General features: G+C 39.1%; 1 protein-coding gene across 2 annotated transcripts in view; it reads left to right on the forward strand.

Annotated features, from left to right (window-relative positions):
• The window catches only part of BCL2L13 (BCL2 like 13), a 43,694-nt gene that overhangs the window by 1,641 nt on the left and 17,999 nt on the right, over nt 1–24,054 (forward strand). For both annotated transcript variants that reach the window (XM_087763788.1, XM_087763787.1), the window contains exons 2-5: nt 5,406–5,595; nt 15,245–15,355; nt 16,322–16,478; nt 19,774–19,843. In XM_087763788.1, coding sequence (XP_087619914.1) covers nt 5,475–5,595; nt 15,245–15,355; nt 16,322–16,478; nt 19,774–19,843 — 459 coding nt within the window. In that variant the 5' untranslated portion in view covers nt 5,406–5,474. The remainder of the gene's footprint in view (nt 1–5,405; nt 5,596–15,244; nt 15,356–16,321; nt 16,479–19,773; nt 19,844–24,054) is intronic.

The raw sequence follows: 24,054 nt of genomic DNA on the forward strand, positions 1-24,054 counted from the left end.
TGCCTGTGAGGGGAGGGGGGAGGCGGCCGCCGCCGCTCTCCGCCGGGCCGGTGGCCGGAGAACTTCCCCGCGGGGGCGGGGCGCGGCGGGGCCACGCCCCTCGGCGGCCGTTACCCACCCCCCCTCCGCGCCCCCTGCGGCTGAAGGACGCGTCCCTCCGTCCCGCCGCGCCCCGCCTCGGGCAGCCCCCAGGGCTGGCGGCCTCGCCGTCCCCAGCGCCTCCCTCCCCGGCGGCGTGGGAGAAGCGGCTGTGCCCCCTCCGCCCGCCGGCGGCTCCTGAAGGGCGGCGGCAAGGAGAGCCGGCGGCTCCCCCGCTGCAGGGGCTGCGGCCTGCCCGCACCTGCCGCTGCGGCGCGTAGGCTGTGGCTCCCCCGCGGACCCCGCCGGCTGACTCATCCCGGCTTTTTGCTCCTCGCCGTTGCCGCCGGGTTATAAATATCTCATTCATCGCCGTAGTAACTGAGTGCCTTACGCTGCGCTTTCGCAGGCTGCGCGTCCCCTCCGGCTCTGCGTTTGTCTGACGGTCTTGAAACTTAGAGCCAGCGCAGGGCTTCTGCCTTACCGGGCTGTCCTCTTGTCCGCTTTCAAATCGCCCCTGGCTAATTAAAAAGGAAAGCGAATGAAAACTTGTTAATGAAATGATTTGTAATGATTTAATGTTGTGGTAAGGCGGTTTAGAGCTGGAAAGGATTATAGTAGCTAACTCATGTAGTTTTTGTTTTTCTTCCTAAAAGAGAAAGTAAACCGTTTGCCTAGAATGCTCGCTTAATTACATTTCCCTCTAAGGTCAGCTAAAACCACTGCCCAGATAAACAACCATCATGTTTTCCAGTATTTCTGTCCATTAAGTGCCACTAGAGGATCAGTAATGGACGCAGTATTGATTCATTTCCAGTAGAACCGACATGTTTGAACTCAGGAGTTCTTAGTTTATTAAAAACACTCTCCTAGTCATATTATCCTATTTTATTGGAAAAGTACCCTGAAGAATTTATCTTCCAACTTGATCACGATTGGGTGCTTTGGAAAGTCCTGCCTGTTATGTGAAGTGTTTCCAGAGACAAACTGCTGCAAGGTTAAACTAGTCCACACATGCAAGTCTCATCCAAAATCCCCACACGAGCCTTCTGGTAAGGTTGCAGAACACTTGAATATTTTCTGTCTTGTTGATACGGGGTGTGGTTTTGTAGACCTGTAGACCTTAAAATTCGGTACATTTGAATAAAGAACACCGTAGAAACGTAAGGCTCTAGATTAGAATGACGTGAAAGCCGTTACCTGTTGCAGAGATTGATATCAGGAGGATGACTGAAACCTGTGAATATATCAGTGGCACACTGCCCTAAAAATGATTTGAACTCCGGTGCTACTGTCTTGTTGCCTCGCTAAATCTCCCTGTTCGTGCTTGGGCGAACGCTTGCTGACTGAGACCACGCATGCTTTGAAGTAATTCTCCAGCAGCAGACAGTATTCTGCTAGAGCTGTGGTCTGGGACGATTAGGTTTGTAGCCGGTAAGTGAGGGTCGGTAACCTGGGCTGTAGCTGGGAAATGCATGCAGCCCTAGATTGACTCTGTTTTCAAGTGGGACTTAACTAGGGTCATGGTGGCAGTGTTATTTGTAAAAAGAGGGCAATCTGTGACTGTGCTATTGTTTCTGGACCTGTGTTTTTAGCGCATTAGAAATTGGTAGCGATATTGATCACCTACTTTTGTTTATAAACATGCAGCAAAATACCTTAAAAGGCTACAGCTCTCAATGCAAAAGGCAAGTCTCTGACCTGCAGCAGTTGAATAGATGCGCAGTAGATCTTGCTGGCAGCTGGTGAACTGTTCTTAGGGGCAGTATCGTAATGCTGTTGCATTTTGTCTTTTGAATGGTGCACGGTAAACGTAGCTTGGTGCACGCTAGGATTTTGCAGGTAAGGACTGAAACATAGCAGAGCCTTATCGCTAGGGGATTATATTCACTGTACTCATTGGTAGAGTTGCGTTGCCCGTTATCTAACGTACAACTCTTCTGTGGATTAGGATGTGACAGATTGCATGAGGAAATGTCAGGCTGACTGGAACTCCTGTTCGCAGGTCGGTTGAGCAGCTCAGCCCACATGAAACAAGTGACAGCAGGGTCGGAGGAGCAGCAAGCTAAGTAAGCTTCGACAGGTGTAGCCTTTTATTCTCCCAAGGGTGCAAGAATTGAGAAGGGTGAAATTTTTTGGAGGGAGTAATTGGTAATAATTTTGATCTCTTTAGCTTTTTAAGAGGCAATATTCTTGCAGTGAACCTGTTACACCAGAAGTAACCCTCTTGCCCTTGTTTTGAGGCTTGCGTAGTCTGTATAATGCCGTATTTCCTCTGCTCCATTACATCTCCCATACAAGCCTTTGTCTTATTCTCTTAAACAGTTTCTGGACTCTCTTCCATTTTACTCCTGTAGTGGAAAGCTCTCCTTCCTCTGATCTGGTCTCTCAAGCTGCGTGTCCTTTTTTTAGTCCCACTCATTCCTGAAAAATGGCCTTTTCTGAGATATTTACAGTGTCTGAGTCAATATTTCTCTATTTCTTTTTTGTAAACAAAAACAGTCATTCACAATTCAAAATGAGTAATTCAGTTGCTGTGCTGTGGGCTTCTGTCAAAGGAGGACCAGTGATTCTGAAGTGCATTTCCAGTCTGACATTCTTTTATGTGAAGCTGAAGATACTTCTTCCATTCAAGTTCTTAAGTCTCCCTTCTCATTTCAGTATAAAACTATCTCTCAGAACATATTGACCAAAGTCATTACTTTTTTTTCATCCTAAGCTTTTTTTCTTCGCTCTTTTCCCAGAGAAACATTAACCACTATTTAAATAAGCTGTGGCCTGATTCTCTCTCTCTCTCTCTTTTTCCCTCCCTCCCCCGTCCAGAGGTGCTGAGCTAAGCATGCTGAAATTTTTGTGAATTAGGCCTCACTGTTGCACATGGATCTCTGTACTGGTATGGAGTCTCACGCTTGTTTTGATCACCTGTTTTTTTCTTTCATTTTCTGTGTTGATTTGGAATTATATTTTGAAGAATAATCTTTGTTATATATTCAGATTTGTTCTTTGATCCACAGCATAGTATCTGGATGTCTCTGGACCATCCGTCAGAGTGATTCTTTCAGGACAGATCAGGTTGTCTGGAAGGGCTCCCATTCGCTGTGTAGGCATTGCGAGAAGTGTGTTGGTTTCGGGACTGTGGATCTGTACTGAACAAACCAGAACTGAAATGTGCTGGGGAGCTTTTGCTTTTTGGTGACTGGCATCTTTCACACCTGGCGATGTGAACATGTGATGTGGTGATGGCATCTGGGGATCTGGTCTGAAGAGCAAATCTGTTGTTAAAGGATCCTAAAGTCTTCAGAGCAGTTATTTTTTCCAAATCTCCCTGCTTTATGAAAGTCTCAATTTATGGAAGTGGCCGAAGAGTAACTGTGTATTGTGCAAAATCTGTGCTTATCCTCTGCTATAATTTCTTACTTTTCTGAAGCATGATACGTTGCCTGTAGAGCACTTTGGGATGGAAGAGGCAACATAACTGTAGGATTACTGCTCCAAGGGAAGAGGGATGAGTGTTGGCTCAAAGTTTTGACATTGGTTCCTTCCTATTTAAATCACTGCTTCGGCTTAAGCCGTAGCAAAGACTCAACCGAATCTTTCTGGTAAAGGATTTCAGGCATTTTGAAATACATGGCAAGAAGCAGAGCTTCCAGAGTATAGTCTTCATGAAAGAGTCCTCTCCCGTTTTCAATACTGAATGAGTTTCAGAAACGAGAGTTGCTAAAGATTGACGAAAGGACACTTAGCCAATTTTACACCAGCTCTTTTCCTTTTGCAGGTTTTACTTTGACGGATAATTTTTTCTTTGCCAAGCTATCTGCTCACACAGTAACCATGCCACAGCACAGTTATAGTTCTCTTTATCCTCAGTAACTGGTTGTACCGCTGTTAATCTGAATTCCTTTCCAGGGAGGAGAGGGGTTAGAAGTTAGTCCAGACATCTTGCATAGCTGGACAGATTGATGCTTTTTGTTTGCTTTCTCTGTTTATTATTATTATTCTTAATCTTGAGGCTTCATTTGCAGATTGTGCTTTGGTTTGGAAACCTGGTTCTCTCTCTCAGTCTTAAGGCATTTCCAATGTAATCAGGAGCCCCCTTGAGATGTTCTGACTCCTGGTCCATGTATATAGCATTTTTCTCATTCAAACTCCTTTAAGCTTTAAACTTGGTTTAAATATTTCTTCTAAATGTAACTGCACTCTCACACTAGTAAATTGTCTAACTCCTTTGGTATCTGTTAAGTAGCTGTTCTGTAGCATGAACTTTTCTGCAAGCCTTTCAGTTAGACAAGAGTGGACTACTACTTGTTTGGGAAAGACTCTTTGAAGTGATGGAGAACTTAATGTTGAGAGTTTATCTTGAAGCCCTAAATATTGTTACTTGATTCATTAAGTAGATTGTGCATTGGAAGTAGTTATCCAGACTGTTCCTAATACAAAGAGCTAAAAGATGTTGATTAATCTGAAACTTCCTTTCAATCTGTTGTATGGCTTTTTCCCCACTTCCATGTTGCCTTCCGAAATATTTTTTTCCCCTTGTCCTTTATGACTGTTCTTAATTTCTCTCTACCTTAGTTTTTCTTTATTGGAAAAGCTACTTGTTTGGATGTTTGAAAAAAGCGACAAAACAAATAAAGTAAAACAAGGAAGTTCTTTGGCCAGATGTTGCTGTAAGGTGTGGATTTGTGTTAATGTCTGGGTGAGAAATCCAGGACACACAACCATCTGTTCTTCCAGTCCCTACAATGAACGTGGAATTTCCTCTGTTGACCATATGTTTTGCATTGCTGTTGGAACAGTAAAATGAATTTGAGGCAATTGTGGTCACTTTTTCTGCATTACAATTTTTAAGCGTCATAATAGAGAATCTGAGAAAGCAGAGAATTGAGAAAGCACTCATCAGAGGATTAGGGGAAGAGAGACTCCTCAGAACCTGTCTTTTTACCTCAAATTGAAGTTAACTAAGTCTTCAGAATCCCGCAAAACCTCTTTGCATGAATACATGTGCGTTTTTGTGTGTGGTTGAGTTGGGAGGCATTAGGAGGCAGACACATGGTGAGGAACTGTTCAGTCTGCTTTAATGTGAGAGTACGTATGACAGGCAGGGGTGAGAAATGACGCTGCTGGCAGCAGGCAGGCAGGGCGCTGGACTCAGGGGCAGTTGGTTTTACTCTGCATGGTTCTTATTAAAATATGAATGCATAGGATATCAGGGCAAAAACCTGGATATTACTTCACGATTGTTACGTAATTCCTTGTTATGTATGAGTTCATGACCTATTGCAGCCTTATAAAAAAACCAAACAAAACACTCTGTTCTTTCCTTACAGTCTTCCTCAGTTACCCAGAGAAAACCCTACGTGCTCCATAACAGCACTGCTGCATTGCAAGCCAACCCGATGGCGTCCTCTACTGCTGTGCCTGTAGGATTTCACTATGAAACAAAATACGTAGTTCTCAGCTACCTGGGACTTTTATCACAAGAGAAGCCACAGGAGCATCCTCCTCCTTCAACTCAAGGTAATATTTGCATGTTCATCTGTACCTATTTACATATGCAACTGTATTTGCAATTCGTTCTTCAGCTGTTTGTGCATGTATGCAGAATGTTAGTCTGATGTTTAGTGTAACGCGTCTCTTACTTTATTCATTTAAAATAATGGGAAGAGATGCTGATGGAAGCAAAGCTGTTTGTATTTAGATTACTGTTTTAATTTGAGCTGTGCCAGGGCCGATTGGTGTTTATGAAGCAAATAAGTGGGTTTAGTAACTGTCCTGAGGTTAGGAGGGGTGGATATATATTATCTTTGTTGAGCCATCTTGAGAATTTGAGCTCATGCTTGCTTTTTTTGGGAAGCAAGTGGAAGTAAGCAGGGGTGAGGTGGTGTTTACCGGCATAAACTCTGAGCAATGACTTGAGCAATCCCATGTGCTAAATACTATTGCCCTAGTATGTTAATGCTTCTGTTGTTGTCAGTCAGTGGTAGTGCAGAGATGTGAAGCTTAACCTGGCCTATGCTGCATCTATTTATTTGTTTATTTTTAAGAAGTCAAGGACTGCATGGAGTAACAGATGGAGTCAGATGTTTCTTCCAGAACAGGTTTATGCTTATTGGAGGTTAAATAAATAAATAGAAAGCAGAATAAAAGAAGCTTGATAGATTGCATTTCACATAAACCTAGGTAGTAAAATTTTATTTATTTTGTGGTGGCAAGCACTTAAACAATGTTGTTTGTCAAGATTGTTTTGGTGGCTTGTCACTTCGTAATGACATTTCAGTCACTACTAGTTCCTGTGATTCAGAACGTATTCTGACGAAAGGCATATTAAAAAAAAACACACAAAGACAGTCTTCAGAATCTTTTTTTTTTTTTTTAAACAGGCACTTAAGAATGCATATCTTGTCATTTACTGAACTTACTTGTCATGAATTGAGAAATTCCTGAAAAGATAGCATCAAAGTTAGGACAGATATGATTTTATCAGTTTGGCACTAAAGCATGTAGCATACGCTTTATAAAATTTATCTTAGTATATTTAAGGTCTGTCTATTACTTCCACTTTGACTGCATCTGTGGTCCATGAAAGGAGAGGCACCTTAGTGCCAAGATGCTGTTTCATAAAACCCTTTGTTGGAAAATGTGCTTATTTGAGCAATAACATCTCATTCTGAATATCCCATGTGGGATAACTGGGCTCTAACTGGAAATGTATTGAGTACATATAAAGCTACAATGTGGAGGATTCTGCTTTGTTCTGTAAATGCAAGACTCGGAAAGGAAACTGTTAGTCTTAAAGTTTTTTTTTAATAATTTGGCTGTAGTTACTTCTGAAATATTTGCAAATTGAGGGGAAACCTTTCAACTGATTCTTATTACTGAAACCTCTAAGAAATATTTGAATTAAAGAGCAATATTAAAACTTTATAAAGAGGAAGCTACAAATGCTTAAATACAAATTTTGTAGTCAGTTAAGAGGACTTTTAAGCTCCTGAGTAAAGGTAACTGTTGAGTCTACTTTTCAGATATTACTTATATATCTTAGCTTGTCTGACAGCAGGCTGTAGTTGGATTTGCTATTAAAAAACTCCAAAGCATTGATACTTTCCAAATCTGTTCTTTCATCCTTGTTGCTCTAAACCTTCCCTTCTAAACAGGAAATTCTGCTCCATTTCCCCCACCCTCACTCCCAAAACCAGACAGTGACCACAGCTTCTCCTCTCCTGGTCGTCTTTCACTGTAATTAGATCTCCCTTTCAGTGTTTTTGCTGCTTTTTGATCAAAGCTTCTGGATAAAATAATCTCCCTTTACTTTTAATCTGCCACGTTGTTTTCCACTCTGTTTTGTAGTGCCTTGGATGGACTTCAGGCTGTTATTGAACTAAGTGCAAACACTTTATCCTTCTGCTTCAAGATTTGTTTCATTCTTTCCTGACTCACTTTTCCTGGTGCTTTTCTGCTTTCTGTGCTGCCAACAGCTTTCATTTGTCTGACAGTTACTTTCTAAAAATCCTTTCTCCTACTTCTCTTGTTGCTTGTAATTGAACAGTTGTTTCAGCTGCACTTCCAGGGTATGTGTGGTAACAGCCATGTGTTTATTTTGAAGTACTGTATGCATCTTCTTTGAGTCTTAAGTAATTTATATATACAGGCTGTATCTCCTTGTTGTCTGGCACGTGGCTGATGCCTGCTTGTGGAGAGCTGTACCAAAGCACTCTGCTCTGTGTGCTCTATATTCTCCCCTAGGGAGACAGCGAGAGAAGCGGCAGCCCATAATGGGTATTACCTGCGCTGCCTAATGCACTGCTGGCAGGTAGCTGGGTATTTATTACAGTAACAAGCGTGGTCTGTGAAACCTGGTTAGAGCAAGAGAGATGTGAAAGCCAGTAAATGAAAACGAATAGTTGTTGTGTAGAATCGCATCAAGAGGAAGGAACTTCTGGTTTTTGGTAACGAAGACATAAGGGATGATAACAGTATGACATTACATCGTGCTTGTCAGTGTGTTTTTCAAGCACTGTCATCAGCCATTGATACAATATCTTGACTGATCCCAAGTTACTTTCATTGATGTTTTTTGTGGTACTTTGAAATGCTGGCCAGTAGTCTTTCTGTTCTCTATGGCTGAACACTGTTGATTTATGAATTGAGAGGATTCTGATACAAAGTATCGGTTACTTAATCTTATTTTGCTTTAATTTGTTTATTGTGCTGACAGACCTTTCATGGGAAACAACTGAAGCAGTGATTTTGGCTGTTGCCTGTTTCTATTTTAGTTGCAGGACACTTTTCTCTATTGTATGTGTTTCATTCATATGAGGTATTGATGCTGGTATACGGTACTTTCCTTTCATGTATTCTTCTTAGATCCAAATAAGTCCTTAGTCTTTGTCTGATTTCTGTATCATATTACAATATAAGGGGAGCATCCAGAAAGGCTAGTTTTAGTTTGCCCTCGTAATGTTAACCGCTTTCATCTCCTTTGGTATCGGAGAGTGAGGAACTCCTCTAGAGGGCAGTTCAGAGCAGGATCCTCACTACAGACACCTTGTCTCACCCACTGGAGGGTCTTCTGTCTTGCCATTGCATGTATACAGAATGTGGGGAAATAAGGCACACTAGGTGCACTTAGTATTTCTGTACCTCCCTTGAGTCTCCTTCTACAGCAGTCTCCCAGATTTCAGTGAAGTTTCAACACTCCAGTTAAGCTAGAGAATAGATCTGATGGGTCAAAGAAACAACCAAAAAAGCTATCTTTCCCAACAGGAGTGGTACTATTTTCTCTCTGCTAGAACTGGTAGGAGAAATTGAATACTTTTGTCTATTCCCCTCCCTTCCCTCCTACGGTCATCTCCCACAAACCTCCGCTTTCCCGCATTTCACACTAGAGAGTCTTTTTTCTGATGTTTGTCTCTTTGTTCCAAAAACTCAGGTAAGAGTAAATCTTTAAGATATTTTTTAGATTTCAAGTTAAAACTTCTCATTTTTTGCAGACCTAATATGCTTTACAAGACCAATGGCTTTTGGAGGGGTTTTATTTCATGAAGAGAAAACTCAGACAAATTACATAGAAAATTACCTCACTGTATTTCCTTTTGGATCTCTTGGTTGGTCTTGATTTTGTTGCAAGAAAGATGGCTTCAGTTACAAGAGCTAAAAACACTTCTGGCTTCAAGCAAAGAACGCCGATCTAAGTTAACATCTGATTACTACTTTGAAATTTTTATTTAGATAGCTTCTCTTCAGAGCAGGGACTGAAGAGAGAACCATCCACAGTATTCCAGGCTCTTGAAAAAAAGACAGTTTTATTGGACAAACCAATCTTTTAACATTACAGCTCTGTAGTATTCTGTAGTTGATTTCAGTGTAGTATTCTGTAGTGGATTTCAGTGTTTCCAGAGGCAAATCCAGCAAACTTAACTGGGCAATAGTTTGAGAGATTATTCCTGTTACAGTTTTGGCAGAATAGTGATTCTGCATAGCACTCACTTTAGTTTATTTAAAGCAAAGTCCATTAGTAGTAAATTCTGTTACTTTTTGGTAGGTGAATAATACAAATTGCTCAGATAAATCCGATAAAACACACACGATAAGATATCATCTGTGTAAGTTCATGTGGTTTGAGGCAACAGACAAGTACAATTATTTAAAATGTGTGGAAACTCTCAGTTACCTGTTCATTAGATTGTGGAGAGATGCTTTAGTATTTTTTCAGAACTCTTGTAGTATCTATAACTACTGGTTCATACACAGAAAATAAAGTATCAGAAAATATTTCTACATTTTTCCCCCTGAAGTTCAGGCTCATTACAGAAGCTTCCAGTCTGCTGCAGTTGTTAGTACTACTTACTTTTTAAGTGAGTCAAAGTACTGTGTTTTTGTGATTCAATGTATTTGTATTATAAATGCTTCTTTGTGTTTCATCAAGGAGTAACTTTCAGTGTATTGCTGTCTTTTAATCTACTTCCCCATGGTTTGACTCCATCCCATGAGCCTGTGGCTATAATGAAGATTCTGAAGGAAAGTAGTTTTTCTGTGTTTTCCTTGACAGAATGAGAAATCTTAAATAATCCCTTAGCTCACATAGCATCTGGAAGATTTATAATCAATGCCACTACTGCATGGTGGCATAGATTACTCAAGAGGTGAACAAGGTTTTGACAGTTTTACAGTTTCTCTGAGGTGCATGCTATCCACAGTACTTCAGTCCAATTATTGTGCACAGTGTTCTTTTGACCATTTATTATCTGTTTTGGAATTACTGTTTGAAGTGCTGTATATAGTCAGTGATCAAGGCATTTTAGTGGTTTCCCACACACGGTTCTTACAGCTGAGAAGTGTTGAATTGGGTTACTGGGAGAAATGGGTTTTACATTTATTTGTTCACTTGCTTCAGTTAGAAGTGAACTCTGTTACGTCTCAGAAAATACATGTACAGATAGGCAGAGATGGTCAGGTTTCATGCATTGTGGGTGAGCTCAAGGCTCCTTAGTGGCCATCCCAAATATCACAGTAGTACCTCTTCTATATGGTTTTGACCGTCATGGGTTGGATACCTGTCGTTGCAAGATTTTCTGTCATCGGGTGACACTTTGGCTGGCTGTTGCAGAATATCTTGGTTTTCTTCGTACTCCATCCCTGTGTCTTCACTTACCCTTCATAGTACCTACAGTTGATCTGTAGGAAATGAAGGAGTTTTTGAGGTGGTTTTAGCTTAGATGAAGAACTCATTCCTTAGAAACTTCCCTCTTAGAGCAAAACATACCTCCTTTGGCTGAAAAGTCACAGGCTGAAAAGGTACACATTGTAGGTTGGACCAATGCAGTTCGTGGTAATGAGGGAGATATTTCCTGAACTGAGGCAAGGAAAAGGAGTTTTTAGGGTGTGACTTGGAGAAGTATGAGGTGGTCCCTCCAGGAATGTGAATTCCCACTTAATTAAGCCTTCTCTTTGCCCACAAAAAAATTGAATGCTAGTTGGCAATGTCTTGTACCTTTTTGGTTCTTAGTGTTTTGGACTTTTTTAGTTTCTTTTAAGCTGAGCCTTCTTATGGTTTATAAAGAGCTTCTTTTAAATATTTCTTAAATCAAGGGCTACATCTATGTACAGCAGTTGGTGTTCTGGAGTTTGCTGGGGTAATGAATATACTTTTCATTAAAGGAAACAGATGAATACATTTGTAAAGAGATTTTGTATATTTTTGTCATTTCTCAGTGCTTACAGAAATTTTAGATGCTTATTCTCATTGTTTTAAAAAGTCTGAGATGTTAAAGAAATACTAGAATCATGCTGAAAGTAAATTTTTAAGTCAATGTTGACTATACAGAAGTTAATACAGAGATCTAGGAGAACTTGGAAACAGAGATATTGGTAAATTAAAATTACAAGCATGAAAGAAAAAAAAAAAATCAGGAGCAATCTGTGACATCAGTGGCTTGCTTTTTCATTCACCCTGCATTGACTTGAACTAAAAAGGCATAACACCTTCTCAGTCTCTCCTTATAGTTGCTGTTGTCTCTTGTTAGATGTAGTTGTGCACAAACACTGTAGAATCAGATGTGCAGGCTGTCTAGCTCTGAATGACTTCCCATCCCTCCTCCTCCTGGGATCAAACCTGGGGAACGGGTTAGTCTTGTGTTACTAAACTTCTGGAATGGCCTCATCAGTGAAGCTTTACTGAAGTATTGTATTTGTTTAGTAGTCATAACACTGATTGTGAGTGATGCAGTGCTTGATGGACTTTTAGAATACATTTTCCCCTACTTTGCAGGTTACCTCCAAATACCTGAAAAACAAAATCTTAACAAGAACATGCTTGTGCAAAAGGGAACATTTATTCCATAAACAGAAAGTAGAATGCACTATCTTCTTTGTGTAAGACTGTAACAGAGGTTTGTTGTGTCTTTGGGTTGGGAAGAGGCCTTTCAGAGTCAATTTACCAAAAGCTGGTAATGGCAAACCCGTTTTTTCAGCATAGGAAAGCATTCCATGTTTATGGATCTTACAAGTACCATTTCTGGTGTGACTGTTTGCATTATTAAACAATGAAAACATGTTCTCATCTACTAGAAGCTATTTTTACTGTGTTATTCTACCTATTTGCAAACTGACTTGGAAGTTGTCTAAAGGAGAAAAAGATACCGCTCGCTTAGGGCCTTTGCTGTTGGAATACGCTGTTCTCCAACATGGGGTGCAATTTTTGTTGGTAGCGGTCAATATACAGGAGGTGCAGAAAGCTGAAGTCCATTGATAATTAGGGGAATAACCAGTGCAAAGTCACTGGTCTGGGAGGGGTAAGTTTTTGATGTTTTGGCATGACTAAATAGTCAGGTGCTATTGGAATCAGCAGCTGCTGCAAAGTTGTGGGTGTTACGAGATGGAAAGCATTGACTGCAGCACTGATTATCTAAACAGCTCTTTTGTACGCTGTAGCAATGGAATTTCTCTTCCTTCCATTTTCCGGGTGACTTATTATCAAGTACGACAGCTTGTCATGTGTGATCATCATCACATTAGTCCCATGAGAACGGGTGCTCTTCTGAATACCCTCATCCCTTCCATATACAGGGTGAAGCACAGGTTAAGATTAGAGTTTGTACTTGCATGTACTTGTTGTCTTGACTGTGAAGCAGCAGTTTTGTCATTCAAAGAGGAGACCTTAGAGGGACTGACAAGGAGGCATTAGTGAGTGTCTGTTCGTTAAAAAAAAGGAGGAACAATTTGCTTCTCTCTGGAATTTGTTGTTCAGAGTGGCAAAGGGAGACTGTTTGAGAAGGAATTTAAGAAGCTAAATAAAGTTATTCTGAACATAGTGATGAAGATCTGACTGTGTGGTTAAGAAAAACGGAATTAAACTTACTATCTGTTGTTCCTTTAAACCGTTCACATAAATAAATGTAAACGTTTTACACTGACTTGTACATTGGTTTAGAAGTATTTTTTTCTCACAGGTATCTCTTGAGTGCTGAGTTTTTATGCATTAGCATGCATTCAGTGGGTTGATTTCTGTGGATTTTTAACTAATTTTTCAAATGTAGGAGACCTTGCAAGCTTATTGTGTAGTGCTTTTTTAAATACAGAAAATGTACTGTGTACTTTACTACGCGTCTGTGTGTGTTGACTGGTATTGTTGCTTTTATGGTTTTCACACACTCGGATGTGAAAACTAGTGATACTGTGTGTCCATTATGGAGGAAAGGGGAAGGCGATACAGCACTTCAACTGAGTTTAAGCAGACTTAAATAGAGTTGAACCGAAGAAAAGAGAGAGTTGTTCATAAAACTACCAAATTATAATTTAGTGTCTTCAAAACAGGAATAAAGAAAGACAGGCCAGAAAGCTACACCGGGTGTTGCACAACTTACCTGAAGATTTGGATGTGGAATGTAAGTGATGAGGAAGAAATTAAGTCAGATGATACAAGCATTACGGATACAAATCCTTTCCCTTTTTATTTTCTTCAACTGAGTGACGAACATCTGTAGAGATGTCTAGATGCCCAGGTAGAGCTGTAGGCAGTTGATGTAGGTGCAGAGAGGCTGAGACAGGTTGGAGAGTTGTCAGTATTTGGGTGCATGAGTAAGAAACAGTGGACATGGGCAACGTTATCAGAAAGTCAGGCAGGAGATGGTGTTTAAATCATGGGCACAAGAGATCATGAAGTCCCCAAAAAAGAATTCTGAGGAATATTCAGAAGTAAGAGAGCTAAGAGAATGTGTTTTGGGTAACCCAGTCACTGATACTGTTGAAAGTAGCAGAGTGCAGGGCTAATGAGGACTGATAATTGACCCAAAACTTAGGGAAGGAAATGGCTGGAAGGGGGATTACTTAGCAAAGGGAAGTTTTATGGTCAATTTTATTTGTTTCCTTATGTATTTCAGGAGTAGGTTGATAGAAAATTCATTTTTATATTTGTGTGGATATAACAGAGACCCATTTTGTCTCCAAGTAGGACATTTCAAGGAACTGAAAGAAAGGAAGAAGAATATTTCAGTGTTGGCTGTTGATTCAGTGATGTTTGGTGAAAAGAAGACAACAGTTAATGGAACAGTTTTTGTGGTGTGCTTTAAGAATGAGATTGGAAGACATGCATGAAAGCTGATGGAAGAAATAAAGATGAGCAAACCCAAAGAAAAAGCAGCTAAATAGCAAGAGTTTTGAGCTGGAACTCTGTCCCAGACATCTAGTCTTTCCATTAGTACACATCCCATAAAGCAGTTACTTGAGTAATTACCTTGCTATACGGCCTTATATTGGAAAGGTTGACATTCAACAGGCAGTTCCTTAAAGATCCAAATGTTTTAAATACCTTGGCTTGTTTGGAAGCAGTTTTGTGTCTCTCTTTTGCTACAGCATAATAATTAAGATGATTGAGAGTCCATATAATCCTGAATGATATGGTTGAAACAGCTTCTTGTTACCAAATATCTAGAGTCAGCACACGGACTATGTATTTGTGATCCCAAACCACAGCACGTGTACTTCTGGGGATATGTGGCCATTTCAAATTCCTAAATGACTTGATTAGGAGATGAGAATTGACAATTGACTGACAATTGTGGGGTCCTTTGCCTCTGTTGTTACTTGTGAACCCGATCTTAAATTAATTCATTGTGGCCTGTAGACTCCTCACAAACAATGAAACGATGCACAGTCAAGAGATTTCGGGATTCTTCATTGATGTCATTACATAGTTGTTCTTAGTATTTTTGTAGATTTTACAGGCATCAATATCAATTTTATATTTTGCTACTAAAAATCAAGCTTATGCCTATGTCTGCTTTGTTTTGGTGTAGTTTGATAATGAGTGTATTAGCTTTAATGACTGGTTGTTATGTGCCTTCCTTCAATTTTGGTCTTAAATTTAAGATAAGTTTGTTTTTAAAGCCATTATGTATTCTGTTTGTGTCTTTACAGTTCTAATTTTTTTTCATATATTAATATTCAAAGCACCTATTCTATCTTGAATAGGCCCGGAAGTTTATGTGTTTCTGGGTTCATATAATAAAACTTTTGTAATAAGTGCCCTTAAGGGATCATACTTTTTATGTTGCTGTCTGAAATAGAACTTTCACCTTGAATTCCTTTATAGTCAATATTTCAATATCATGTCCCATTATCTACCTTATTTGAAATACTACATTTGAATAATTTCTCTGGTTTCTTTCAGGGACGCAACAACAGCTTATGCCACAACATGCTTTGGAGAAAGAGGCTTTGGAGAAGATTAAAATAGAAATCGAGGAGGAGCTAAAACATCTTGATGAAGAAATCTTGGAAGGTGCTCTTCAGATTTTCCGATTTCAATTGATTATCTCTATGTCCTATAATGGTGGTTAATTTGTAACAGGTACTCTAGTTAAAGAGATTTTTGGACACATTGAATCTCTTTACCCTCCCCCCCCCAGGATTTCTACACATTGTCACATGAAGTAAAATAGTTAAACTTTACCGTTTGAAGCGGTGCAGTCTAGCCAAAGCAAACAACTGAATGACATTTAATAGCCTACTATAAATAATGAAATGTAAGCAGCCCTTAAGGTGCTCCAGTTGATGACAGAAGTGAAATCATTCCTCAGCAGCTAACATTCAGGGGAGTGTGGACTTAAACCATCTGATTTCTCACTTCCACCAGGTTTATTTTGTGTGACATGCTTTGACCTATAGATGTGGCTTTTATAGGACTCCCAGCAAGGGATGATTTGGAAACAATCTTTGCTTTGCATGCGTGTTGCAAATTGGAAATCTGAAGTGGAAAAGCTCTAGATCTGTTTACATTCATCCCTACAGACCTTTCTTAGAAGTTTTAAACTGAGAAGGAAAAGGTTATATGAACAAAATATTATTTTAAAAAATGATACTTTAGTACTGCTGCAGATACGTCCATGTGTGGGCAAATTTTACCATGGAAAAGAGGCTCTCTTGCTGCTCCATCAAGGTTGACATCAGCTTAAAATTGAGAGTAGTTGCACATTCAGCTAACTTGCTGGTTAGGATGCAGTTGTTAAATCAGAGCTGGAGGGGAAATGTAACTCAAAGTCATCTACGGCTTGTTAGTACCACTTCCAGAATATATTTGGACCATACTTGTTTTACTACAGTTTGTTCATAGCATGCTTTGACTATAGGGTTGTGATTTCTTCGTCCCTTATGTAAACTGTGTTAACTGGTGGGATAAGAAATCTGAGACTGTTCATGTTCTTATATGAATCTATTTTACTTTATTTTGTATACTTTTTTCTCTCAGCATTTACCACTACAGGATTTGACTGCCACACTTCCCCAGTGTTCAGTCCTGCCAATCCAGAGAGCTCAATAGAAGACTGCCTGGCTCATTTGGGGGAGAAAGTGTCCCAGGAATTGAAAGAACATCTGCACAAAGCACTGCAGAGCTTGCTTAGCAAGTGAGTTTCCGTTTGCTTTTTCAAAGGGAAGGTGTTTCCTTTTGCATTGTGACTCCTGCTGAAATGCTAAAGATGGGAATACATTTTGTATTGCATTTCTTTCTTTTTCAGTGTTCCTTGCTGGCTGTTTTTTTTTGTTCTGTGTTTTAATGTGCAAATACTTCTTTGTGCTATTTGCTCTTTGCAGTAATGTAAGTTCTAAAATTTTTCTAAGCTTTTAATATTGAAATTCTGAGACTAATTCAAGTAGTTTGAGTTGCTGGTGAAACTAGCAGCTGGCAGCTACCAGTTGCCATTGCCAACTTCATGAATGCTGGGCTGTAGCCAGATTAACTTCTTTTACCTTATAGTTAAGAGTAGAGCTGAAGGTTTGTAGTCTGGCTCAAGATGAGTGTGAGAGTTTCCCTGAAAGGACGGTAGTGAGATGCTTTATGACCCCCATTCAGGCACACATCTGAGGCAAATGTGGGCCCCTGGGCTAACCTTGGTGCCTTAAGAGCTGTCCCGTCAGTTTAAGCTTATTGTTTTAATAGCAGATTGTACTTGGCATGCTAGTATCTTGTTTAATGTCTTTTGCAAATTGGTAAAATTGTTGTGGTTGCTTGTTTTTCTATTATAAATGACCAGCCTGATTTTAACGGATCCACATGAACTACTTCTGGCTGTTCTGGGTGACCTCCAAAATGTATTTGTAGAGAGCTGGAGCTGGAAGGTGCTACTTTAGGGACAGTTACATAAATGCAGCTGTGAAGGCAGCATTAGCAAACAGCTATCTCAGTCTATGTTTTGTGGATTGGTTTAAATAATACGGCTCAAAAGAAGCTGAGAATCTCTAGTACTACTCTTTCAGAGTTTGCGTGGCTGTTCATGAACTGTTTGAACAACAAGGTTCTGGAAGCCTAGATATCAGCGCCTAGTGTAAGCTTTCTGATGCATGGGGCTTAAGCCTTCCGTTCATGCACTGGAGAGGCATCTCATGCCCTCATGAAGGTAATGCCCTTTATGGCAGACTTCTGAACATCAGGAAACACCTTTTTACTGTGAGGGTGACTGAGCACTGGCACAGGTTGCCCAGAGGGGTTGTGGAGGCTCCATCCTTGGAGATATTCAAAAGCTGTCTGGGCATGGTCCTGGGAAGCCTGCTGTAGGAGACACTGCTTGAGCAAGGAGATTGGACAGGATGTTCTCCAGCAGTGCCTTCCAACCTCAACCATTCTGTGATTCCTTAACTAGCCCATCTATTCCTTAACTAGCTCCCTAGTCAACGTAAGGGTTGACTTTTTATGACCAATATAATTTAAAACTGACTGTTCAAAGTCAGGTAGCATGGGGCTTTGGGCAACCTGATGTAGTGAAAGATGTCCCTGCCCATGATCTTTAAAGGTCCCTTCTAACCCAAACCATCCTATGATTCTATGACTCTGACCTGGATTTCACAGCAAAGGTGCCATATAACATCTGACCAGACAGATGAAGATGGTTGTCTCTTTTTCCATGAGTCATCCAAGCGAAAAGTACGTTGTCAACTCACCATTTAACTTTCAGAAACTAATATATATATTGTCTGCTTCTATATGCTGTTTTTATAGGGTCAAAAAGTAAGTTCAGTATTGTGTAAACTAACAATTGTTTACCCACAGAAAAGAGTATGTGCGGTACAAGTTTCTCCTTAAGTGGCAAAAGATATGCTAGTGTGTTTGTCCAGAAATGGCAGAAGCTTATCTGCCTTTACAAGCCAGGCATCTGCCCTGTGTGGCCTTAAAAACTTGTACTTGGTATCTTCTGAAGAACTGAGGTTTTGATAAATACCTCACTGCACACTAAAAAACCAGGCTGGCAACAAGTTGGAAAATCAGCAGTAAGCCTTGCAACCCATACTTTTCGTGTGTCTAAAATGGTAAATTGAAATAACCGCATTTTAAGTTTAAATGTCTTAAAGGTTGTAGATAATTGGCTAACTGTCTGACATTGAGGGATCGTAACTGGTGCACTCTAGATTGATTCTTTTTGGAGATTTCCCGAGATGAGGTCTTTGTAAATTAAGTGGTTCTAGCTTGTTAGTAGCCTGATGTTCTAGGCTTCTTGTGTTTTCTATGGGAAAATACTTGCATTCTAAGTATTTTTTTAATTTATATACATACATCCATAAAAAGTGTGAAATGCCTGTGAAAATGTGTTAACCTGCATGCCTTTTTATAAGGCAAACTAGAGCTACTGTTTAATCTCTTGATAATATCCTTCCTGCAGCTGTTGTTGCTCTTCTCATCCCACTGATTCATTTGGATTTGCATTTTAAAGGAATTAATGTACCAAGGAAGTTAAGAGAATGCACTTAAAATGACAAACCCAAATTATGTTTTCCTCAGTGTGCTTTAACTCTGTTCTTTTACCCATGTTTGCTACAGTAGTGCTATTTGATGCAATACTTACTTATTTTGCTTATATTTTCTTGTACTCATATGCATATAAACAAGTATGTTTATGGTACAGTAGGCTGTTAGATCATGACACATTCTTGGAGTTCAATAAGCAGTCTTCTGTCCAATACCAGTTACCACTATATCCCTTAAACTAAAATCTGAACTTGCCTTTTGTCATGGTCTGGCTTAGGACAACTGCTTTTGAAGCAGCACATCTTCTGTTGTCACTTGGCAGAAAGTCTTTATTGTTACTGACTCTAAGATACTATACGATCTTGGAGGAAGGAGTATGGAATTTCATCATCCCAATTCAGAAAAGTAGAGATGCGATGAATCTAAAATAGAGGTATCTACTGAAATACAAATGGGGTTTTTGTCATCAAAAGTGCTGTTTCTTGCAAATAAAGGCTTCAACTGTAACATAATGCGGTCAAGCAGCCTGTCTTGGTTCATTGCCTATATTGTTTATAAAAAATTTACTCTGCATTGACCTCTATCTCATATGTGAATTTCGTAGTGGAATTTTTTATCTTTAAATTCTCAGATTCTAAAAAATTATACACAACAGCTTAGAAAGTTTGGTAGCATATCAGAGGACCTACTTATCTAAAGTCCTTTAAGTTATAGACTATCAAATTATTATGAAATTCACTTAATCAATTATATGAAATTGTGTAACTGGGAGAAGGTAGTGTCTTCCTGATCCTAACTAGTGCTGGGGTTTTATGTCCTGAAACGCAAGACTTGTTAGCTCTTGAAAATTATTTGCTGTAATACATGTGAAAATATTTTGTTCTCTGGAAACTGAGAATTTTATTTTATTCTTGTTCTTTTGTTTCCTTTTATAACTTTCAGTGTTGGTTTAACTTCTGCAGGCCAGTGACATATCAAGAATATCGAGAGCGCACACAAGAGACGGCTGCTCATGCCAGTGGATGGAACAAGGTATGAAATAAGCGACTTTCACTTTGATATCTCTTGCATCTATTTGATGTCCACAGTGTTTTTCACTAGGTACAGTTTTGCTTCAGAGAGCAGCAAGGATAAAAAGAACCCACTTATTTTTAGTATGAAATAATTTTCACTCTTGGAATAGTAGATGTGGACATAATATGTAGTTTTTAGATAATTTAGCCAGAAGTTATCTAATGGAAGTATTAGGTCAATCTTCCTTTATTACAGTAAAAAGAAAAGTTAGAGTTGTTGCTTGACAATATTTTTTTTACAATAATCATTAACATTTTTAAATTCCCAAGGGAGATTTATTGTTTTAGCAATTTGGTAATGAAATCTGAGATAGATGTTTTCATAGTATTTCTCTACTGCTTCTTTGCTTCCATCTCAGGCTCAAAATATATGTAAAACAAAGTGCTAAACATGGTGAAAATAAAAATTGATAGTATCTTCACAATATTTAAATGGTTCAGAAAACGTAAGGATGGTGTGCCTATGTGGTTTCAGGAGTAGTTACCTCAAATTATATGAAGCTTCTTTTTAAAACAAAATGCAAATCTATAAATGAACTATCTTATAATAGTTTTAATGTAGAATGAGTAGAATTACTGTTCCTAGATTCATCTTTCATTAATCATTCAAATTCATCATCTTAATCATTCTCTGATGGGTTCAGTGGGCATCAAAAAAAGAATGACAGAATGAAATAACTATTTGCAAATTTAATCACAAATTGAGTGTTAAAATTTAGTCTTAAACTTAAAACGGAACAAGAAATCTTTTTTCCCCCCTTTACGTTTTTTTTTTCCCGGAAATACTTTTCCTTAACTAGATTTCCCTGCTTACTTCAGAAACTGATGATCTAACCAAGCGTGTGGGCACTTTTAAAGCAGTTTATTAAATTTTGCTTGACAAGTTATTGCCCATGGCTCCAGCAATTATGATTGGTGTGTGTGTGCTTTCAGTTTATCATCTTGTGATTCATAGCATTTTAGTTTAAACAGCCATGAAACCTGATTATCAAGAAGGTGGCTTAAGCTGGCACGTTTTACTTTTCAGTTGGTGAAAACTAAAAACAAGCATAAAACCATTCATTGTGGCTCAGCTGGCAAGGGAAGAGGTGGATGGAGCTTGTCAGTTGCCCGCTGTGTCTCCATATGCTGTTGGTACGCACCTCTTGAAGATACAGCCCTGGGTAGATGCATCAGCTGCATTTGGGATTGTATGATTCAGCCTCCATTGCTGCTGCATTTCTGCAGCCTCTGTGGCTAGTGGATTTTGATCCCCATCAGCTTGTGATTGAGAATATCGTCCAGAAGATGTCTTTGTCACCATCTCTGCTTACCCGTGACGTTTGCTGCTACAAAACTTATAGTGCACAAGCTAACCAGAATGGAAATTTTGTAGACTAGTACAGCATCTGTTTGTATTGGTTTTGTGGTAGCTTGATGCTTCAGGAATGCCTAGCAGTTCCTTTAATAATACTTGTTTTGAGGAAATGGAATACATTTATGTTGGTTTCATTTCCTTTTAAATTCCTTTATCATCTCAATCAGAATCGTATTTTATAACAGAAGAGATCAAGATATCTTTCCTCCAACCTCAACCGAGCTTAATTTTCACTCTAAAGAAGAAGCTGTTAGAAAAATAATTTTTAAAAGAAGCTATAAATAGACATAGCGTTAGGTCTAATTAGCAGGCATGCAGCAGCAAAATGAGGCTGTGCTGGCCTCAAGTTTGTGAAAATCTAAAGGATGTATATTTAAATTGATTATCGGGAGAACTGAAGCTTAGTCCCTTTTATGACTAAATAATAGGAAAACATACAACTATCTGAGCTAGCTGAACAGAATAATAGATCATTCCCTGTTATATGCTCACAGACCTTACATATCCTATGGTTTCTTGGGTGGAGCAGAAACTGAAGGTGCACAGTAGCTGTGGCAGATGTCAAAGGGTTAAAAATGTGGAAATACCTTCCCACAGACAGAATTCTGTGTGATCAAGGCTTGTGGTTGATCCAGACTGGAAGAAATAAAACAACTGAAGCTAGTAGATGAAATGGGTTTTCAGTTACATGTAAGCTGTATCTGTTGTGCTCAGTAGTGGCATCTTGCACAGCAAGATGTTCTTTTTGCTTTCAGTAGCCTATGAACTACTATATAAAATCTCACTTTAAATTTCTGAGCCTTTGCTGTTGTAGGTATGTGTTGTTATACATATGGATATATCAAAGCCCCACCTATTTAATATATTGAATGCGATGCATTCAGAGAGCCACACTGATCACTTAAAGGCCCAGTATCTCTGTGGCACAAAGCAGATTCAAAGTAGTCTTTGCAAATCTCCCTTGATGTTATGTGTATGAGAAACATGGCATACAGGTAAGCGTATACTTCTGGGAGGTGCTGGATTACCTAGCTGGCTAGCTGGTAGGGGGCCGAATGTGGACAAAGCTTGATCTGTCTGGTTTACAGTTGGGAGGGAAGGTGTCATTTTTAGTCATACCAGTTTTCAAAGAACCTATTCATTATAGAAGCATGAGCAGAAAGAAGACACTTCTAAATATAGCTGTTATTTTTTCCATTTAAAAATGTGGATCTTTTCCAGAGTGCAGTGGTATGTTTGAACTGCTGAAGAGATTTGTTAACTGACTAGCACATGGGATGGAAAGGAATGTTTTCAGTCACTAAAACATGAATATCGATCTGAGTGAGGAAATATTGCAGGGTAAACTAACACATAGGAACATGAGTTCTTCTGTTAACATCCCACAGAAGCAAAGTTTACCCACAGACATTGGAAGTGCCGGTTCTCAGTAAAACAATTTAAGGAAAAGAAATTATTTCATGTATTTCTCAGAAACCGTGATGTGAAAATAACAGGCATGATGTTGGATTCTGTAAAGAAAAGGAGGAGTCTTCACCTTGTATTTGAAATAAGGCTCTCATTAAAACAAAACCAAACCAAAACCACCTCAAACTTAGGGAAATTTATATTTCTGTAATAAAATAAATGTAATTAAAAAATCATGCTTTTTGCTTAAAATTGAGTATTATATACATACTCCAGAATACATAATCCCACTATTGTGCATCAGATAAAAGGATAACAAATACTGATACTGAGCGTCAACTGAACTGGTAAGTAGGTTAGCAGTCCTCTTAATGTCCCATTTTTACTGATTAATGGAGCCAAAGAATAATACAACAAAAAATGTTGAATGTAAGAGATAATCATGTAAAGAATTAGATTAATTTTATGTTGAAATAGTCAAAAGGTACACAGAAGTGGCAATTACTTTGCATATAGCTTCTTCAAAGTCTCTGAACATTCCTTGTAATTTTTTTTTTTTTTTTGCGTACCTTTAAATTTGTAATTTTGTACTACCAGGAGTGCAATAGTATAATTGACAGAAATCTTTCCTTTACACAATTAATCAGAAATCTTCTGATAGTAAAGTGGTTTTTTTTAATGATTCCCTAGAAGTTTTCTTCTGCCAACTATTTTCTGACATGCTGTGCTTGATAATGTGTATCTTTTTCTTCAGTCAAAATATAAATAGCCCCTAGCATTCCTTCCCAGGCGTACTGGTGGAGGGAACTGCAGTTGCTTGGAATTGCTAAGGGTACATTTTTACTTCGGTCTAGTTAAATCTCATCATGATTCACATAGCTCCTCTTATGTACAGAAAGCTGTTGTTAACCTTTACAGAAGTACAGTAAAAGTAATTTCTTTCATGAATTTAGGGACAGTATCATGCAAACCTGTTCCTGTTCCTACTGGTCTCAAAGGTAGAAGTGTCAATAATTTCAGCGGGAAAGGAAAACCAGGCGGTGTGTGCTGGTCTGCATGGGACTGGATATAAGAGTTTGAATTTGGTCCCTCGCTCCCCAGGCCTGCAGAGGCTTGCTAAATTTGGGAGGAGTGGATGGATTAGATATTTAAGTCGGCAAAGGAAGATGGCAACAATCATGTTCAGTATGTCAACATTTGAGCTCCCTTCATTTCCTAAGCAGCCTTTTTTTGCCTTTGTTTCTCTTGCCTTCAGCTTAAAGTAAATGTCAAATATTTTGAGATCTCAATGTTCATGCTGTTGGAGAGTTACGTGGGTGTGCCCAAAGCCTCTGAAAGATGCCTAGTCTTGACAGCATCCTTTTTTTTCTTTGATCCAAAAAGATTGAAGTTTCTTCTGACACTTA

The sequence above is a fragment of the Nipponia nippon genome, unplaced genomic scaffold (assembly GCF_047370975.1).
Source record: "Nipponia nippon isolate SJK-2023a ecotype South Korea unplaced genomic scaffold, ASM4737097v1 scaffold_3, whole genome shotgun sequence".
Lineage (NCBI taxonomy): Eukaryota > Metazoa > Chordata > Aves > Pelecaniformes > Threskiornithidae > Nipponia > Nipponia nippon.